This window comes from Mastomys coucha, unplaced genomic scaffold (genome assembly GCF_008632895.1).
Source record: "Mastomys coucha isolate ucsf_1 unplaced genomic scaffold, UCSF_Mcou_1 pScaffold9, whole genome shotgun sequence".
Taxonomy (NCBI): domain Eukaryota; kingdom Metazoa; phylum Chordata; class Mammalia; order Rodentia; family Muridae; genus Mastomys; species Mastomys coucha.
The window spans coordinates 40,975,657-40,994,794 of NW_022196915.1; the positions used below are offsets into that span (position 1 = coordinate 40,975,657).

General features: G+C 51.2%; 2 protein-coding genes across 2 annotated transcripts; both read left to right on the forward strand.

Annotated features, from left to right (window-relative positions):
* Nucleotides 1-284: 284 nt before the first annotated feature.
* Nucleotides 285-6,601, forward strand: Lrp10 (LDL receptor related protein 10). Its single transcript, XM_031361879.1, has 7 exons — nt 285-756; nt 1,035-1,079; nt 1,885-2,020; nt 3,779-3,969; nt 4,082-5,099; nt 5,341-5,470; nt 5,568-6,601. The coding sequence occupies exons 1-7, from the start codon at nt 720-722 to the stop codon at nt 6,153-6,155; spliced, it is 2,145 nt and encodes a 714-aa protein (XP_031217739.1). The 5' UTR covers nt 285-719; the 3' UTR covers nt 6,156-6,601.
* Nucleotides 6,602-12,736: 6,135 nt separating this feature from the next.
* On the forward strand, nt 12,737-17,293 carry Rem2 (RRAD and GEM like GTPase 2). Its single transcript, XM_031361298.1, has 5 exons — nt 12,737-13,013; nt 14,276-14,620; nt 14,838-14,911; nt 15,787-15,994; nt 16,300-17,293. Exons 1-5 carry the CDS (start codon nt 12,911-12,913, stop codon nt 16,593-16,595), a joined length of 1,026 nt encoding a protein of 341 aa, XP_031217158.1. The 5' UTR covers nt 12,737-12,910; the 3' UTR covers nt 16,596-17,293.
* The last annotated feature ends 1,845 nt before the right edge of the window (nt 17,294-19,138 follow it).

The following is a 19,138-nucleotide window of genomic DNA, read 5'->3' on the forward strand; positions in this document are numbered from 1 at the left end:
AATAAACATTGTAACCGATAATTATAATACTGTCTGGTAATTGGTTCAGTAAAGGCTTACTTCCAGAAGCGATACCGGATCTCAGGCGCTGGGTCAAGAAAAAGTACTGAGGATTTAAGAGTCCAAAGAAACTTAACAGTTACGGCGGGAAAAGCAGACCTCCTTGGGCAAGACCTGTCTTGAAAGATAAAGCCGGCGGCAGGCATAGGGGTAATCCAGAGCCTGACGGCAAAAGCAACCCGGAAAGGGGCTGAGCGCAGGTGGGCGTGGCCGCGCGGTGACTGGCAGGGGTGGGGCCAGGCTGGCCGCGCCCCTCGTCGCCGGCTGCTGGGCTTCGGCCGGGGTCCGCTGGGCACCGCGAGCTGTGCAAAGCCGCTGTCCCCTGAGGGCCGCGGGGACCGAGCCGCGCGCCGGCTCGGGGACGGACAGTCCACAAAGTTTTGTCCGCGGAGGACACAGCGTCGAGCCCGGCAGGTGCGGCCGGGCCTGGCCCGGGCGCTCGCGGCCTTCCGGGCGAGCACCGCCGGGCACCGGTAAGGAGCGATCAACTCTGAAGTTGGCAAGAGACGTCACCCCTGTTCCTCGCCGCCGTGCGTCCAGCCCTGGCAACCCGAGCCTGGGTCGCTCCGGGGCTATGCAGCCCCCACCCAGCGAGGCGCTTACTGCCAGGTAGACAAGCGGCGCCCCGGGACCCTGCCGGCACTCCTGTTCGACCCAGGATGCTATCGGGCCTCCCCCTTCTTTTCCTCCTCCTCGGTAAGAGTCCCCGCCCCGGTGTCACTGCCCGCCGTCCCGCGCCCTCCATGGCGACCCACGACCCCTGCGACCGCCGCCCCGTCGAGCCTCGGCCTCCTCTCGGGCTGTCTCACACTGTCCCTCCCACTCACAGCCAGGAAGGCGACCTTTCGGCGAGGTCACACACCTCCTTCCGGCTTCTCTACCCCTTCCTATAAACTGTCCGGAAGTCTCCCTGGAGTTGCCCAGGTGAAGAAAACTTGACTCACTCTGCTGCCCTTTCTCGATCCCCCCTCTAGGAGGTGCTCTGGCTCGCCCAGACCGGATCACTTTCCCAAATTCTGGTAAGTAGAGGGAGTTCCTAGAGTTCTGAGGCATGCATGGGAATGAAGATGCACCCAAGAGAAAGAATCTCTCTCCTGGATCCTGGAATCTGTTGTAATTTTAGAATAGGTATCATCCACTACTTTACAGAAGGGGAAACTGAGGCCCAACGTGAACTTGCACCTGGTAGTTGTTATGAACCTTCTCATTTTTTATGTGTAGTATCCGTGTTTTGTCTTCTTAGTTAGGGTAAGCTCTTCCTGAGAGTAGAAACAGTATTGCCTCTGCCTACGAACCCTGTAGCTGGCCCAAAGCCTACATTAACATTACTTAGAGTGTTAATATTTAAGATGAAGTATAAAGAATATGGAAAAGGAATGGGGTGGTCAACTCCTATAATCCCAGCACTTGGGAGGCCAGCCTCAGTGACTATATAGTGACTTTGAGGATAGCCTAGGCTACAAAAGATTTTTGTCTTAATAACAACAACAACAACAACAATAATAATAGGGGCTGGAAAGAGATGGCTCAGCGGCTAAGAGCACCGATTGCTTTTCCAAAGGTTCTGAGTTCAAATCCCAACAACCACATGGTGGCTCACGACCATCCTTAATGAGATCTGACACCCTCTTCTGGAGTGTCTAAAGATAGCTACAGTGACTTACATATAAAAAATAAATAAGTCTTTTTAAAAAAAATAATAGAGAGGAAGAGGGGGACCAGTTGGCTGTAACTGGTGGGTAGGGGTTTTGGCCTTCTTGAGGCATCTGGAGGGGAAGAAGAATGCTAAAGAACTCTACCAGTGTCCCCACTTTCACCCCCCAGCTTGTGAGGCACCCCCAGCAGTGCTCTTGGAAGTACAAGGCACTTTACAGAGGCCTCTAGGCCGGGACAGCCGAAGCTCCCCTGCCAACTGCACCTGGGTTATTCTGGGCACCAAGGAACAGACAGTAACTGTCAGGTGAGAAATAAAGCAAGTCCCCATTTCTGTCTACTGTCCCTTCCTTCTCCCTCTGAAAAAGCCTTTGATCACTTTTCTGTATTTTCATCCTTGTCTGCAGAATAGAATTTAGTTTGGCTGGGTCTGCTGTAAAGGCTTAGCTGTGGTGGATATTTAGCTTGGGGACTGTCCATCTCAAAAGGACTCTAGAAATTATTCTGGGCTCAGCTAGACTTGTGATGAGTCCTTTAACTGTAGCATGGCCTATTTGTTAATAACTGAGACCCTTCCTCAGGGTTGGGACTATATTACTAGCTCATTGGTGGCATGCTTGTGTGGAGTGTGCAGAAGTTGCAAAACAAACCTTCTCTGGGTCTGCCTTTCTGCATTATGCTGCTCCATCCCTATTCTCCCCTCCCCCTTCCCCTTCTCTTTCCCCTTCCTTTCTTCCTTCCTCTCTCTCCTCTACCCTTTCCCCTCCTCTCCCCTTGTCTTTCTTTCCTCTCCTTTTTGTTTTAAAGATTTATTTATTTATTTGTATATGAGTACACCATTGCTTTCTTCAGACACACCAGAAGAAGGCATCAGATCCCATTACAGATGGTTGTGAGCCACCATGTGGTTGCTGGGAATTGAACTCAGTACCTCTGGAAGAGCAGTTGGTGCTCTTAACTGCTGAGCCATCTCTCCAGCCCCCACCCCCACCCCTTTTTTTTTCTGTTTTTGAGACAGAATTTCACTGTGCAGCCCAGGCTGGCCTTAAGTTTGTACTCTATCTCATCCTCCCAAATTTTGGGTTTTCCTGTGGAGTCACTATGCCTAGTATTCCTTTTTCTTTTTTCTTTCTTATTTTTCTTTCTTTCTTTTTGTTTTTGTTTTTTTGTTTTTTTGTTTTTTGATTTTTTTTTTTTAATTTGGTTGGTTGGTTCTTTGGGGTTTTTGTGTGTTTTTGGTTGTTTTTTGTTTTGTTTATTTGCTTTCAGTACTGGGAAACAACTCAGGGTTTCACACCTCCTAAATGAGAGCACTCCTAAGCAACAGCCCCAGTCCTGTACCCCTAAGTCTCCTCATTGGGGCCCATGGCAGTTTGCCTCACACATTTCACTTGATAAGAATTTGCCCATAGAGCAGGATGGCAATGGCACAGGCTTTAATCCCAGCACTCTGTGAGTTCGAGGCTAGGCTCACTCTGTGAGTTCGAGGCTAGCCTGATCTAAGTCCCGAGTTCCAGGATAGTCAAGGCTACATAAAGAAACCCTATCTCAAAAACAAAATAAACAAAACACCAAAGAGTTTATCCAGAAAGGTATATAAAGGAGAGAACAATTTAAAAAGAGGCTGTGTTGACCCATGGGACAGCCATGGGAACCTCAAATTTTCCCTTGTAGATTGTGGAACTGAGCTGTTGTGGTTAATTGAACTGATACATTTTGTCAGCTAACTGCTGGGCACTGTGCTTGGGTGATGGTATTGCAACAACTTTAAAGTAATAACCCTGGTCTCACCTTAGTCCCTGAGCACATCAGTTCTCTCAGAGGACTCTAGGAAGGCTCTTGTGGTCTGATGGTAGGTACCTCTATAGGAACTTTGCCCCTTGCTTACATTTTTCCCCAATCTACTCTATTGACTGAATTGGCGAGTTCTCATTCGGCTCTTTGAATTATGGGTAAGGAAGTATTTGTGCTTCCTGGGCTTCCAGGGACTGTCATCAAGGGGGGCGGGAAGGGTGGCGAGCAGAACTCCAGAGCATCTCATGTCTTGCCCTTCTGTGCCTTGTAGGTTCCAGAAGCTGCACCTGGCATGTGGCTCAGAGCATTTAATCCTGCACTCCCCTCTGCAGCCACCAATCTCCCTGTGTGAGGCCCCTGCCGGCCCTCTGCAGCTACAAGGAGGCAATGTCACCATTACATACAGCTATGCTGGGGCCAGAGCACCCATGGGCCAGGGCTTCTTGCTGACTTACAGTCAAGGTAGGCTGAACAGAGAGTGTCGTGGGACCATTGGAAGAGACGTGGGAGTCCCGGGGAAGAGGTGAGGATCCTGGGAGTTCTGGCGCTTCCCTGTCTCTTGATGCCTCTACAGATTGGCTACTGTGCCTGCAGGAAGAGTTCCAGTGCCTGAACCACCGCTGCATACCAGCTGCTCAGCGCTGTGATGGGATCGATGCCTGTGGCGATGGCTCGGATGAGGCAGGCTGCAGCTCAGATCCATTCCCTAACCTGAACCCAGCCCCGGCGCCAACTCTGGCCTGCAATCTCACCTTGGAGGACTTTTATGGGGTCTTTTCTTCCCCTGGATATTCACATCTGGCCTCAGTCTCCCATCCCCAGTCCTGCCTGTGGCTGCTGGATCCCCATGACGGCCGGAGGCTGGCAGTGCGCTTCACAGCCCTGGACTTGAGTTATGGAGATGCTGTGCACGTGTATGATGGTGCCGGGCCCCCTGAGACCCCTCGACTGCTACGTAGTCTCACCCACTTCAGCAATGGCAAGGCTGTCACTGTGGAGACCCTGTCTGGTCAGGCTGTTGTGTCCTACCACACAGTTGCTTGGAGCAGTGGCCGGGGCTTTAATGCTACCTACCATGTTCGGGGCTACTGTTTACCTTGGGACAGACCCTGCGGCTTGGGCTCCGGCCTTGGGGCTAGTGAAAACCTAGGCGAGCGTTGCTATAGCGAGGCACAACGCTGTGATGGCTCCTGGGACTGTGCTGATGGCACCGATGAGGAAGGTTGCCCTGGCTGCCCACCGGGGCACTTCCCCTGTGGAGCTGCCGGCACCCCTGGCGCCACAGCCTGCTACCTGCCTGCGGACCGCTGCAACTATCAGACGTTCTGCGCTGATGGAGCGGATGAGAGGCGCTGCCGGCATTGCCAGCCTGGCAACTTCCGGTGCCGGGATGAGAAGTGTGTGTATGAGACATGGGTGTGTGATGGACAGCCAGACTGTACTGATGGCAGTGATGAGTGGGACTGTTCCTACGCCCTGCCCCGAAAAGTCATCACAGCGGCGGTCATCGGCAGCCTGGTGTGTGGCCTGCTGCTGGTCATCGCTCTCGGCTGCACCTGCAAACTCTATGCCATTCGCACCCAGGAATACAGGTCAGTTGGAGGGGGGCTGGCTGTGGAGGAGTTGGAACTGAGGGTGAGATGGGACCCATGCCGTTCCTGGGCACTGAGCAGGCCCACCTTGAGGAGTGCTTCCTGTGCGTAGTCTCTAGGAAGGAAGGAACATGACTTTAGACAGACCTGACCTGGGGATGGAGGGGAGAGGCCTTCTCGGCCTGGACACATTGCCCTCAGTGGGAGTGACTTATGACTGAATGGCCCTCCTTTCTTCTAGCATCTTTGCCCCCCTCTCCCGGATGGAGGCTGAGATTGTGCAGCAACAGGCACCCCCTTCCTATGGGCAGCTTATTGCGCAGGGTGCCATCCCACCTGTAGAAGACTTCCCCACAGAGAACCCTAATGATGTAAGTCATTCTTCCAACCTTGGACCTCATGGTGACAGCTTGTTTCTTACCTAGCCTTCTGGCCTCTGACTCTGACGTCTGCCTCCTCTCCTTACAGAACTCAGTGCTGGGGAACCTACGTTCTCTGCTTCAGATCTTACGCCAGGATATGACTCCAGGGGGTACTTCCGGGAGCCGCCGTCGCCAGCGTGGCCGCTCAGTTCGTCGTCTGGTTCGCCGTCTCCGTCGTTGGGGCCTGCTTCCTCGAACCAATACCCCAGCTCGGGCCCCTGAGACCAGATCCCAGGTCACACCTTCTGTTCCCTCTGAGGCCCTGGACGACAGCACAGGCCAGGCCTGTGAGGGTGGGGCAGTAGGGGGGCAGGATGGGGAGCAGGCTCCTCCACTACCCATCAAGACTCCCATCCCAACCCCAAGCACACTTCCAGCCCTTGCTACTACTGTCCCTGAGCCTCCAGGGCCACTACCCTCAGTGCCTGTAGAATCATCACTGTTGTCTGGAGTTGTCCAGGTCCTACGAGGCCGCCTCCTACCCAGCCTGTGGCCCCCAGGCCCCACTTGGACCCCAGCTGGAACTCACACAACAATCCTGTCCCCAGAGGATGAGGACGATGTATTGTTAATGCCACTGACTGAGCCAGAAGTCTGGGTGGTTGAGGCAGAGGATGAACCACTACTTGCCTGAGGGACTCTAAACACAATGGTATGATCCTTGGAAGTGGTTCAGCTTCCCCACTGACTTATGTAGCACACAGAATGTTAGTGTCCCTCCAGCAGGGAGAGTGTTCACTGTGCACACCTTCTGTGTATGACGAGAGACTTCACCACCACCCTCTGCCCAGCCTGCTGTCCAGGTGGCTGTGTTAAGAAAGGTCCCAAAAGGATCACAGGCTTGGACACTTCATTCTTTCCAACTCCCCACCCAAAAGTGACCTTAACTACTAGACTGGTTGGCTGGAGGCCGAGTCACCTAGGGGAGGATTGGGCCCAGGTGATGGTGTTGCCAGCCTCCATCCCTGTGGCACCTGGCCCACTTAGAGGACACGACTGCTTTTGCCCCTTAGCTGCATCATTGTCCAGGAGATCAAGATGACAAAAATAAAGGAACCATAAACTTCAGCCCTTAGTAAATCCGCCGTGACCGTGACCAGTGTCCTGCATCCGCCCATCTCTGCCTCTCACTGTGCTGCTCCTCCAGAGACTCAGCCTTCTGCTCCTGCTCTCTTTCTGTGTGTTCTCAACTGCCTTTCCCTTTTGTGCTACTTAGAAGGCAGGGCCATGCAGGGAACCCTGAGGAATAGCCTTCTCGACTTCATTCACCAGGACCCAGCCCTGCACTGACCGATGTCAGGCTCAGCATCAAGCCTGAACACAGTGTAGGCCCATTTCAGAGCCAGCTGAGCCCTGAGGTCAAGAAAGGTTCAGTTTATGCAGTACTCTCAGAGCACAGATCACAGCAGCAATCTGTTCCTGGGTAAAACTCGGGAGCGCCTGGCTCTCCACCCCAGCCAGGCAAGAGAGGTGAGGTCTCCACCCAGGCCCTTCAAAGCAGGTGAAGAAGCAGAGGAAAGAGTTTGAGGTTGTGAAATCCCTGGCACAACTGACCACATCCAAGGGGTCTGCCTGGAGGAGAGCTCAAACTGAGTTCTCAACCATGCTGTCAGCAGTAAGATGAACTCTAGGCAGGAGAAGCAGATTAAAACACAGAGGCCAGACCCAACCTTGGTGAAGCCTAAGGAGTGGTTGGAGCTGAAGTGTTGGCAATGGTGGGTGAGGGGGTGAGATGGAAGAAGTGTTGGAACCCAGGCTGATGACAGAAGCTGCCCCAGAGCGTCAGAGGAATGTCAGCATTCCCTACAAGTCCCCAGGAAAATGGCTTCCCCAGGCTCTCCCTTCTTAGGACCCTCAACATTTTGGATCAGGGACGAAGCTTTGACCTCACGCTCTCCAGAGATTGCTGCCAGGCTAGGGATCTTACACTTTTCTCTGTGGGCCCTCCTTCCCATCAAGATAACCCTTGGACCCTTCAGGTGGAAGTGGTGCAGCTTTCAGAGTGAGTTCCCAGACAGCCAAGGCTACCCAGGCAAACCCTGGAGAGAGAGAGAGAAAGAGAGAAAGAACACAAAGTGAAGCTACCTGGTTTCTCACTGTAGCCCCCTCTGACCCTGCTGACTGATATCTTAATCCCTCTACCTCCACCTCCCTCAGGCCTTTCCCTTCCTGGGGTATCTTGCACGGTGGACAGAGAGTCAAGTGAGAGTGCTGCTGGTTGGGATGTACCAGCATGTTGGTGGGAACACTTGAAAACAAGAGTTTGGGGTGTGTGGAGTGAGGTGTGTGTGTGTGAGTGTGAGTGTGTGTGTGTGTGTGTGTGTGTGTGTGTGTGTGTGTGTGTGTGTTGGGTTTATAGGTCATTGTATGTGTGGGTAGCAGTTTATCCTATTCTGGTACAAGCAGGAATTTTGCTTTTGCAGCCACAGTGGAACCCCAGGGTTGGTGGGAAGGGAAATTGACCTTGCACAGACAATATAAGGAAGCAGATGTACTCACTAAGGTTTCCTTTTTTTTTTTTTTTTTTTTTTTTAAGCCTAGGCCCACCAAGGGCTGGAATTACAGGCATGGAACACCACACCAGGTTTGTACAGTGCTAGAGACTGAAGCCAGGGCTTCATGCCTGGAGGTCTGACTAATGGTTCATCTAGGCTATCAGCTTGACTAGTTCCTCCAGGGAACCCTGACTAATGCAAGAGGCACACACTCTACCAGCAGCACAAATTTACTTTGCTCAGGGCCCAAGGGGGAAAAACTAGTGTTACTGCTACTGTAGTAAACAATAGAGACAACCACCTTACAAAAAGAAGGCAGAAGTATGCACATATACAATCCTAACACATGCAAAGGAGGCTGAGGCAGGATTGTCATGAGTTCAATACCAGCCTAAGCTACAGAGCATCGTTCTGTCTCACAGTTACTTTGCTCACAGTTCTGGATGTTTTGCTCTATGATGCCTGTGGTACAGGTACTACATTACACATCACGGCTGAAACTCAAGGCACAGTGAAATCGTTCTCTATTATGAACTGTAGGAGGCAAGGAAGAGGCCAGGCAGGGTGCCTCATTCCCCTTGGAGGCTGGCCTACTAACTCAGTAATGAAACCCCATATAGAGCAAAAGCAAGTCAGAGAGGAAAGGGTTAATTTGACTTACACTTCCACATTGCTGTTTAGCATTAGAAGTCAGAACAAAACTCAGACAGGGCAAAACCTGGTAGCAGGAGCTGATACAGAGGCCGTAGAGTAGTGCTGCTCACTGGCTTGTTCATCATGGCTTGCTCACCCTGCTTTCTTGTGGAGTCCAGGACCACCAGCCCAGGGAAGGCCCCATCCACAATGGCTGGGCCTTTCTCCCATCAATCACTAATTTAGAAAATGCCTTACCCCACCCCACCCCTGGCAGTGATGGCACACGACTTTAATCTCAGCACTTGGAAGGCAGAGGCAGGTAGATTTCTGAGTTTGAGGCCAGCCTGGTCTACAGAGTGAGCTCCAGGACAGCCAAGGGCTATACAGAGAAACCCTGTCTCAAAAAACCAAAGGAGGAGGAGGAGAGGGAGGGGGAGGAAGAGGAAGAGGAGGAGAAAGAAGAAGGAAGAAGAAGAAGAGGGAGAAGGAGGAAGAGGAGGAGGAGGAGGAAGAGAAGGAGGAAGAGAAGAAGAAGAAGAAGAAGAAGAAGAAGAAGAAGAAGAAGAAGAAGAAGAAGAAGAAGAAGAAGAAGAAGAAGAAGAAGAAGAAGCGAAACAAACAAACAAATAAAGAAACAAAGAAACAAGAAAAAAAAATGCCTTACAGTTGGACTTCACCCTCACACCCAGAGCTGAGGCCTGAATCTAGGGCCTTGGGCTTTCAAGGCAAGCATTCTACCACTGAACTAAAATCCCCGTCTACACCTGGAGCTTATAGAGGCATGGTCTCAACTGAGGTTCCCTCCTTTCATATGACTCCAACTTGTGTCAAGTTGGCATAAAACTAGCCAGGACAGAAGCCACACCCAGTAACTTAAGACATCCCACTAAGCCCCACTGCTTCAAGTGTAAAGGGCTGGATCTTGGAGGCTTATTCTACATTCAAAATACAGCATGAATCCTTTTTAAATGCTGGGAGAGATAACACTAAGAGGCCGAGTCTCAGGTGTGTGGGACCCCCATGAATGTCCTCAGAAGGGAATGAGGAAATACAGAGTTGGGGTGAGTATGCAGCAGCAGACATTTCTAGCCCCTGTCGGTGCGACAGTGGAGAAGGCTGTTCAGTGAAACTTGTGCTGCTCTTGTGGTCACAACTGGCACGAAGAGGCTGTAATCCCAGTGGGAAGCTTGCCAGGGCCTGCAGCTTTGTGTTCAGTCTTAGGTAGCATCAGAGAAACGAATCCAAGTACCAAGTCAGCTTTGCAGATCAATAAAGCTTGCATCGTCGGTAGGGTGTCTGCTGAGTTTAGTTTTGAGACAGGATCTTACTGGATAGGCCAGGCTTGGTCTCTCAACTCCATGGTCTGCCTCAGCCTCTAGAACAGCAGATTGGTTGAGTCTCTGTTTACCACTGAGCTATATCCCCAATCCTGCCTTTCAAATATTTCTAAACAGATTTCAGCCAACCTCTTTAGGGTGTCTTCTGGTTTAGTTTTGAGACAGGATCTTACTGGATAGGGCAGACCCATCCATTTCAAACTCTTTGGGGTTTGAATGACCCTTTCACAGGGGTCACCTAAGACCATAAGAAAATACAGATATTTATATTAAATTCATAACAGTAGCAAAATTACAGGTAAAATTATGAAGCAGCAATGAAAACAATTTTATGGTTGGGTCAGCACAACATGAGGAACTGTAGAGGAACTCTGTTAAATCATTGCAGCATTGGGAAGGTTGAGAACCACTCGCCTAGAGAGAATAGAGATGGGCCACCATCCATGCCTAACTACAAGTTAAACTTCAAAAATAGAGCTGGAGAAGTATCTCTGGTATCAGGCTTATTTTACATGCATAATGTCCTGGATTTGATCCCCAGAACTTCAAAATATAATAAGATTAAAAGAGATAAAATAAGGTTGGTGAAGTGGCTCACTGGGAAAAGGCACTTGCTACCAGGCTGTGGCCCACACAGCGGAAGGAGAGAGGAGCTCCCGATGTCCTCTGACCTCTCCCCATATGACTGCAGCTGCAGTCCACACACATACACAAAAAATAAAGGACAAAAAAATCCAGACATGCCAGGCGGTGGTGGCGCACGCTTTAATCCCAGCACTCGAGAGGCAGAGGCAGGTGGATTTCTGAGTTCGAGGCCAGCCTGGTCTATAGAGGGAGTTCCAGGACAGCCAGGGCTACACAGAGAAACCCTGTCTCAAAAAACCAAAAGAAAAAAAAAAATCCAGACGTGTTGAACCCCAGCACTCAGGAGGCTAAGGCAAAAGGATCACCATGAGTTAATTCAAGGACAGCCTAAGGAACAGAGTTGCTCAAGATTTCACACCTTCTTCTGGCCTCTGCAGGCACCTACATACATGTAGCTTACACACATGACATACACACAAATCTGAAATATAAGATTTTCCAAAAGGTGCTGGGTGGCATTGTTGGCGGCGGTACACATCCTTTCATCTCAGCACTAGGGTGGCAGAGGCAGGCAGGTGAGTTTGAGGCCAGCCAGCCTGGTTTACAGATTGAGTTCCAGGACAGCCAGGAATATACAGAGAAATCCTGGGGTTTTTTTTTTGGGGTGGGGTGGGGTGGGGAGGGGAAGATGTTCCAAAAGGTAAGGAACACTCATAGAAACCTATGGCTACCAAGGTCACAACTCCAAGTATACATCTATTACAGAATATACTTTGTATAGCAAACTTATGAATAAAATAAGTATCACATTTGTTTCAGCTGTCAAAGTGAAGAGGAAGAGAAGAGGAAATCTAAATAGTGGGTTCACCTCTGCCAGTTTATCTATGGCCGTGTCTGTCGGGCATTTTCTTGATTGCCATGGGGTCCTGGCCCACTGTAGGCAGTGCTTCTCTAGGCAAGGATCCTGAACGACATAAGAAAATTAGCTGAGTAATCTAGAGCTTGGCATGGTTTCTGGCTAAGTTCCTTTCTTGTGTTCCTGCCTTGGCTTCCCCTGATAATGCACTATATATAACCTGTTTGCCAAATAAACCCCTTCCTTCCAAGATTATTTCTGGGTTTTATCACAATAATAGAGATGCAAAGCAGGACAATAGGCTGTGAGTGGAAATGAAGGGTCTGTGGAGTTAACAGCATGAGTTCTGTTGGCCCCTTCAGATCCTGCTCAGGGGCTGGTCTCCGGATCAGTGGCACTATACATATTCCCAGGACTACTTGTAGTTTCTTCCATGGAAGAAGTTTGCCGAGAATGGCAAAATACACCACCAATAAATGAAGGTTGCAGATATTTAAGAGAAAGCAAGCAACTATGTGTATGTAGCAATGGTGGGTTGGCGTGGTGCTGGGGATATAAAGGTGGGAATCCTACAAAGTGACACTTTGCAAGAGTGCTTTGGGGACAGGCCACCCACCCACCAACCATTCTAAACCTTAGTCATGAAAAGGAAGAGGGTTAACATAGGCGAGTACTTGGCAAAATAGGGTAAAGCAGAGAGGCAGTGGGGTGTGCAGAAGGAGGCTGACATGAATGGAAACCTGAGAGAAAAGGAAGCTGGCTTCCCTTAGATTAACCCCGGCTGTGTCGACCAATGGGGAGAGGGAAGGTGAGGGCGAAATGAAGCTGCACAAACAGGCTTCCCTCCTCAGAGCTCTCATCTGCCTACAGACTTCTGTAGCTCCAGAAGAGGCAGAGTGAAGGACCTAGACAGTAGGGTGGCCATTCTCCAGCTTTGCACCCCTTGTTTCATTTCTATCTTTCCAGTTAGCCTTTAGTCAGTCTGTCACATTCTTTAGCCACTGAGCACCCACCCTGAGCTGGAAGATGGGGTGGGGGCTGGAAACAACAGACAAGGTTTATATTATAGTCTTGGACCCTGGCTCAAAAGTCCTCTGGCTCTCGGGGTCCCTGCCACTCTCAACTCCTTTATCTGCATCCCCCTGCCTCCACACTGCCCTCTGATACCTTCTCTTCTGTCCCTCTGACTGCTCCGCTCTGCCCGTGTGCCAAGCTGTGCCTATGCAGGGAGTATGCTCCCAGAGGGAAGTGACACAAAGAAAAAGGAGGGAGACAGGAGGAGGGAATCCCGCTTACATCACTGCTCATTAGCATATGTGACCTCATCAGGAGGCGGGACAATTTCCCCAGGTGTCTGGAGCGGGGAAGGGTGGGGGGAATGGGGTGGGGGGGGGCAGTATTTAAAGGGAAAAGCTGACAGTGCTGCTGAGTGAGGAACCGGTGCTCTGAGCCGCCGGGCTGCACTCGCACATGCACGCCGATGCACACGGACCTTGACACCGACATGGACACGGACACAGAAACCATAGCACTTTGTTCTTCCAGCAGCCGCCAGGCCTCCCCACCGGGGACACCCACACCAGGTGAGGGCTAAGGGGAGTAGGATGTGGCTGAAGCTGTGGGTGGGGGAGCTGAAGCTTTGGTGGGAAGGTCTGGGCAGGGTCCAACGAGAAGGGAAAAGCAAACGCGGCAAAGGGCAAAGGAGACCCCTGCACTTTTGAGGTCCGGACAGCCAAGGGAGAGGGGGAAAGCTGCCAAGGTGTGCCCCTCCCCCAACGCTCCCAGGGCTTTGCTAGAGAAACTGGCACTTGGCCCCTAGGTTAACCCCAACCCCGTTAGGCAGAGACTGCCAGGAGGGAAGGGGGAAGAAAAGAAGCAGCCCACAAAGCTAGGAATCCCCAGCTAAGGGGGCTTCCCTGGGGACCTGTTGTAAGGGCTTCTTCTAGCTCCATCTTTGGCCGCCTGCCAAATATTGATCCTGTGCTATTTATAGCCTCGCTCCATCCCCCTTTGTTGTGTCTGTTGTTGTTCCTCTAGTTACCCCAACCCCTGAATTGTCATCCTCCTCACACACACTCTCCAGCGCTACCTCCCCACGAGCACAACATTCTCTCCCATCCCACTCACCAGGACAGGCAAGGATCCAGGAGGATTCTCTCACACACACAAACACACACCGCATGCGATTCTCACCTACCTACGGGGGGGGGGGCACAGGAATCAGTACATTCCCCTTCTCTAGCCCCTCCTCCCCCAGACCTAGGAATAAGGTCCCTGTGAAGTTTTTGATTCTGCCTACACCTGCTAGTCTGGGGACTGAGGTGCGGGAAGAAATAGGAGGCAGGGCCCATTAGTGGAAAGATAGAGCTTCCCACTAGGCCTAGTGTAGGGGTGTGCCTATGACAGTGTAAGGTGTGAGTGGTGTGGAACCCTGTGCACAGGACCTCCCTCAGTGACACAAGTTTTGGACATGTCATAGCTAGGATCAACATGCAAACTATCATGCCGGCTCCTTGAAAGTTCATCGCTTTGAGTTTCAGAGGAATTTTAGGCTAGACTAATGACTCTCAGTTCTTTTAGGGGTCATGGTCTTTAGCTGGGTGTAGTTGGGCCTCTGAAGAAGCAGCGTGAATTAACCCCTCATCAGCCAGGCAGTAGTGGCATATGCCTTTAATCCCACCACTTGGGAGGCAGAGGCAGGCAGATTTCTGAATTTGAGGCTAGCCTGGTCTATGGAGTAAGTTCCAGGACAGCCAGGGCTAAACAGAGACACCCTATCTCGAAAAAAAAAAAAAAATTAACCCCTCATCGGATATCTTGATATACCTTTTCTCCCCCTCTCTAGAAGCAGATACTACACCTCTGAAACAGAAACCAGAGAAACTGTTGGCAGAGTTGGACCGAAGTGGGCCACCTCCTGCTCCTGGGGTCCCCAGACGAAGAGGAAGCATGCCTGTGCCCTACAAACACCAGCTTCGGCGGGCCCAAGCTGTAGATGAACTTGACTGGCCACCTCAGACCTCCTCCTCTGGCTCCTCTGACTCACTGGGCTCAGGGGAGGCAGCCCTTGCCCAAAAAGATGGTGTCTTTAAGGTCATGCTTGTGGGGGAGAGTGGCGTGGGCAAGAGCACTCTAGCAGGCACTTTTGGAGGTCTCCAGGGAGACAGTGCTCATGAGATGGAGAACTCAGGTATTTGGGGGCACCCTGGAAGGGCTCTGGTCAGGCATGAAAGTGTTTGTATTGTGAGCAGTCCCTGGAGGACAGAATCTAAGAGAAATGTCTCCAATGCTTTCTATGAAGTTATCATCCCTGGGGGAGGGTCTGTAATGTTGGGAGGTGTTCCTGGATACCAGGTCTCACTCATGTTGGGGAACCTCCTCATGTTTTGTTCCTTCTTTCCCAACAGAGGACACCTATGAGAGACGGATCATGGTGGACAAAGAAGAAGTGACTTTAATTGTATATGACATCTGGGAACAGGTGAGGACTAAGATGTGGCTGAGACTCTGCAGGGACTGGGGAAGAGCAGTCTGGCTGGAGCTGCTGGCATTACCCATCCTGGCTCCAACCATGGCTAGCAATGACTCTGCATTACCGCATCTCAAGGAGAAAAGGCCCACCTTGGCATGCCTATCCTGGCTCATGTTTTCCTAGGACCTTTTGGCTCAGACAAAAGTTAAAATATGAATTTGACAAACCCTTCAGCTTCAAGTCAGGTTAAATACACAGAAACTGACTCATTCATAAAATACTTCAGCCTGAAAGTCTGATGTGACAGGACAAGAAGACTCTGTGGTATCAGTAGAGGGAGGAGAGTGCAGGGGCTTCTGAATGCTTGAACATAATAGTTCTATATAGAAAGAGGAGGCTACATTCTGTTACTTTGTAAAAAAAAATTATAGTTCTTTATTTGGGGGAACAGGGTCTTGCACTGTAGCTCACTCTAACTTGGAACTCACAACACTCCCTTTGCCTTAGCCTGTGAGGGATTACAGGCTTACAACATGCTGGGAACTGAACTCAGGCCTTTGAGCATACTAGGCAAGCCATCTACCAAATGTGATACAATCCCAGCCCCTCCATATTACTAACAGTCTTCTAAGTCTAAGAAAGTAGATGATTAACCTACTATGACATCCTATTTCTCCAATTCTCCCACGTGGGATTCACATCACTAACTCCCCTCATCCTCCACAAGGCCCCTGAGCGTGGAAATCCTGCCATGAACTAGCTCCTAGTCCTGAGCAAGTGGCCTCTCTTACACAGTCGGTTCCTGGTCGTTGAGATACAGGTTCTAGGCTGTCTCAATGCCTCTAGCCCTACCTAGCATTTCATGGGTCTCTGCTCATCTGCAGGGAGATGCAGGAGGATGGTTGCAGGACCATTGCCTTCAGACGGGAGATGCCTTTCTCATCGTCTTCTCAGTCACAGATCGACGAAGCTTCTCCAAAGTCCCAGAAACCCTTCTTCGGCTCCGGGCTGGGAGGCCCCACCACGACCTGCCTGTCATCCTTGTTGGAAATAAGAGTGACCTGGCCCGCTCCCGGGAGGTGTCACTGGAGGGTGTGTATCCTGAAGCCATTCTGTACTTGAAATCTCCAGGAGGCCTTCTGTCCCCACTGATGTGTGAATCACGGGTGGGTCAGGGAAGAACCCCATTACTCAGCTTCTGAGGTCCTTCACTAGCCTTCCCTGCGCCTCCTGGGCACTTCGTCCACCCTTTTGCACCTCCGCCCTAGGATCCGAGCCCAGTCACGAGTTGGGATTCGGTGGTCCCTCCCTCATTTCCCGCCCCAGCTGTGCGAGCCCACTCTAGGCACGGGCAAAGCTGCCCAGCGGGCGCCTGAGCTGCCTTTCCTTTCCTGCAGAGGGTCGCCATCTGGCTGGGACGCTGAGCTGCAAGCACATCGAGACGTCGGCTGCTCTCCACCACAACACTCGTGAGCTCTTCGAGGGTGCTGTGCGTCAGATCAGGCTGCGGCGGGGCCGGGGTCATGCCGGGGGCCAGCGACCCGAACCTAGCAGCCCCGACGGCCCCGCGCCGCCCACGCGCCGCGAGAGCCTCACCAAGAAAGCTAAGCGCTTCCTCGCCAACCTGGTGCCGCGCAACGCCAAGTTCTTCAAGCAACGCTCTAGGTCGTGTCACGACCTCTCTGTGCTCTGAGCCACGGTCGCCATGGTCACTGCCGTCGCCATGGTCACCGTGCCCTCCGCTCGCCCCCTCACCCCACTCTTGTCCGTCTAGGAAACCAAAAAATACCCAGGATGCCCTGGTGTGAGCCGGAGGCGGGGCCGGGTAGCAGGTAGATCCACGTCTACCACCTCTCCTGGTCAGAACAGCCGACCACTCACAGCGCCTCAAGACCTGCAAGTCAGGGAAGAAATCCGTGCTGCAAGGTATTTTTTTATTGTTATTATTAACTTGCAAGAAGCCACCTCTCCCGGAAAGAGACTCCAAAAGCTAGAACCGGAAAAGTGCTTTGTAGCCTCCTGGATGGAGCTGACCTCCTTGGTACTCTGAACATGCCTTACCTTTAAGCAAGTTTTAAAGGTAAAAACCCAGAGATGACTTTTCCAGAGATAACTGAAGATGTTCTCTTATCCTCTGTCCTGGTCCACTTTGCCCTTAAGAAGTTCTTGAAAGAAAGGGCTGGAAGTTTATTCTTGAAATTGGACTCTGACTTAGCATTCTAGTATGGCACGTTTCCTTTAAGGTTATTGAAGTGAAGATGTGGGCAGACTCTCTGTGTTTAGGTGCCCTAAGGTAGAGCTGAGTGCTGGCAACCCCTTTGGCCAGGGACTAGGAGGCACCAGCAAGGGCCACCCTTTCCCCTTTCCAATAAAAATTTTTTTTCTATTGCACAATGTTTATCTTGGCTTTCTGTTCTAGTGGTTCCCAGAGAAGGAGATGTAGGGGGAAGGTTCTGTTACAGGCAGGAGAACTTGGTAGAGCCTGGAAGCGAGGACTGGATATCTTTAGGAAGGTCTGGAGCTGACTCCGTCCTAGGACAGGCCCTCAACAATAGTAAGAAAACAGAGCTGGAGAGAAACAGGCCCAGAGGTGATCCGGCAGAGTCCCAGGCTCCAGATCTGGGTCCCAACTCTTTATTCTCCTCATCCTGCAGGGACCAGGCGGAGAGTTCCAGAGTCACCCCTCTTTGACTTGGGCTAGTTCAAGGTGGAGACCATGTCCCCCAGGGATGCCCATTAGCTAGGGCATGCTAGGGTGGGCCTTTGCCTTCCCTGGCAGGGCCCCACAGCTCCAGCTGTCACCTGCAAAGCCCGTGTGAGAACTGAAGCTGTCATTGCCTCCCCTGGGGACACCCACGCCTGCTGCTGCCTGAGCCATGAGTTTGAACAAAGAGAGCAGAGGCAGCAGCTCTCCTCACCTCTAGTTATTGAGTTCAGCTACCTGAGTGCTGGGGAGCCAGGCCTCCGACCCACCACATGCAGCGTCTCACAGCCTGGTAAGGAGAGGTGAGGCGCTTCTAAGTCCTTGTAGCTAGGGAGCGGGGCTGCCCACCAGAGGATGAGGTGGGAATGCAAATAATGGAGTTATCCTTAGGAATAGATTTAACTTTGTTAATTCCTTAGAGACCTTATAAGGGGTTGCTGTCTGCTTTACAGTAGAAGAGACCTTTGCAGTAGCTTCCCTATCCAAGAAAACAGCAAGACAGAGATTCTATGCATCGTGTGCTTTGGTTCTGGCTTTAAATCTGCAGTTCAGCACAGGTGAGATAGAACTATAGCAAAGAAGATGCCGGGATACAGCGGGCAGAGCCACAACGTTCGGTGGCTGTGGAGAAAGGCAGGGATGTCACCTGGCTGGAGTGCAGTAAGAAGGCCTGTGACTCCTGTGCATAGAGCAGTTCAGATTTAAACATGCAGGAAACCATGCAGGGCCAATAAGGGACCAGATGGTTGTGCATTTGGATGGAAACCTCAGGGACACGAAGAGGAGGGTAAGAGAGGAGCACGGGAAAAATTTGGAGCCCGACCGCAAAGGACCTTAAATGTCAGCAAAGGAGTTTGTGCCTAACTGCAGGAAGTGAGTCACAGAAGGCCCCTGAATGTGTAACACGTTAGCAATGGTCCTTTGAGACTCGAAGGCTGGTAGAGTTGGCCCTGGACCAGGACAGCAATGAGTGGTAAGAACCATAGAACAGTGTTCAGGAACTAGAAACAGTGACTCACATGGAGGTGATGCTGGGCCACCCTAAGAGGTGGCACTGGAAAGCACAAGAAGCCTGGGCTGGAAGGTCAGAATTCATGCACTTGGTTCAGCACTCCGGAGACTGAACAGGAGGATTGTGAGTTCAAACCCAGCCTGAGCTACACGGAGTCAAGGGTTGTCTCGTATCCCAATCCCCTTGCACCCTCCGCTCAAGTGTTTCAGTTATAGGTGTTGACTACTGTGCCTGGCTTCATGGGTGCTGTGGACTGAACCTAAGGCTTCATGCATGCTAGGCCTCCCCAGACTTGTTTTTTTGCTTTTGTTTTTTGTTTTTTGTTTTTTGTTTTTTTTTAATTATTTTTAAAATTGAAACTGGAGAAATGACTCAGTAGTTAAGAGCACTAGCTGTTCTTCCAAAGGGCTTAGGTTTGAATTCCGGGACCCACATGGCAACTCAAAACTGTAACTCCAGTTCCAGAGGATTTGACACTTTTGTCTGATCTCTGTAGGCACCAGGCATGTAAGTAGTACAC

What these genes read in the sequence shown, in the direction of transcription:
- Lrp10 (XM_031361879.1), top strand. Translation starts at nt 720, where the DNA reads ATGCTATCGGGCCTCCCCCTTCTTTTCCTCCTCCTCG. An exon ending in CTTGCTGACTTACAGTCAAG is followed by an intron (nt 3,970 to 4,081) that starts GTAGGCTGAACA and finishes ATGCCTCTACAG; the next exon opens with ATTGGCTACTGTGCCTGCAG. An exon ending in ATTCGCACCCAGGAATACAG is followed by an intron (nt 5,100 to 5,340) that starts GTCAGTTGGAGG and finishes CCTTTCTTCTAG; the next exon opens with CATCTTTGCCCCCCTCTCCC.
- Rem2 (XM_031361298.1), top strand. Translation starts at nt 12,911, where the DNA reads ATGCACACGGACCTTGACACCGACATGGACACGGACACAGAAACCATA. An exon ending in TCATGAGATGGAGAACTCAG is followed by an intron (nt 14,621 to 14,837) that starts GTATTTGGGGGC and finishes CTTTCCCAACAG; the next exon opens with AGGACACCTATGAGAGACGG. An exon ending in TATATGACATCTGGGAACAG is followed by an intron (nt 14,912 to 15,786) that starts GTGAGGACTAAG and finishes GCTCATCTGCAG; the next exon opens with GGAGATGCAGGAGGATGGTT.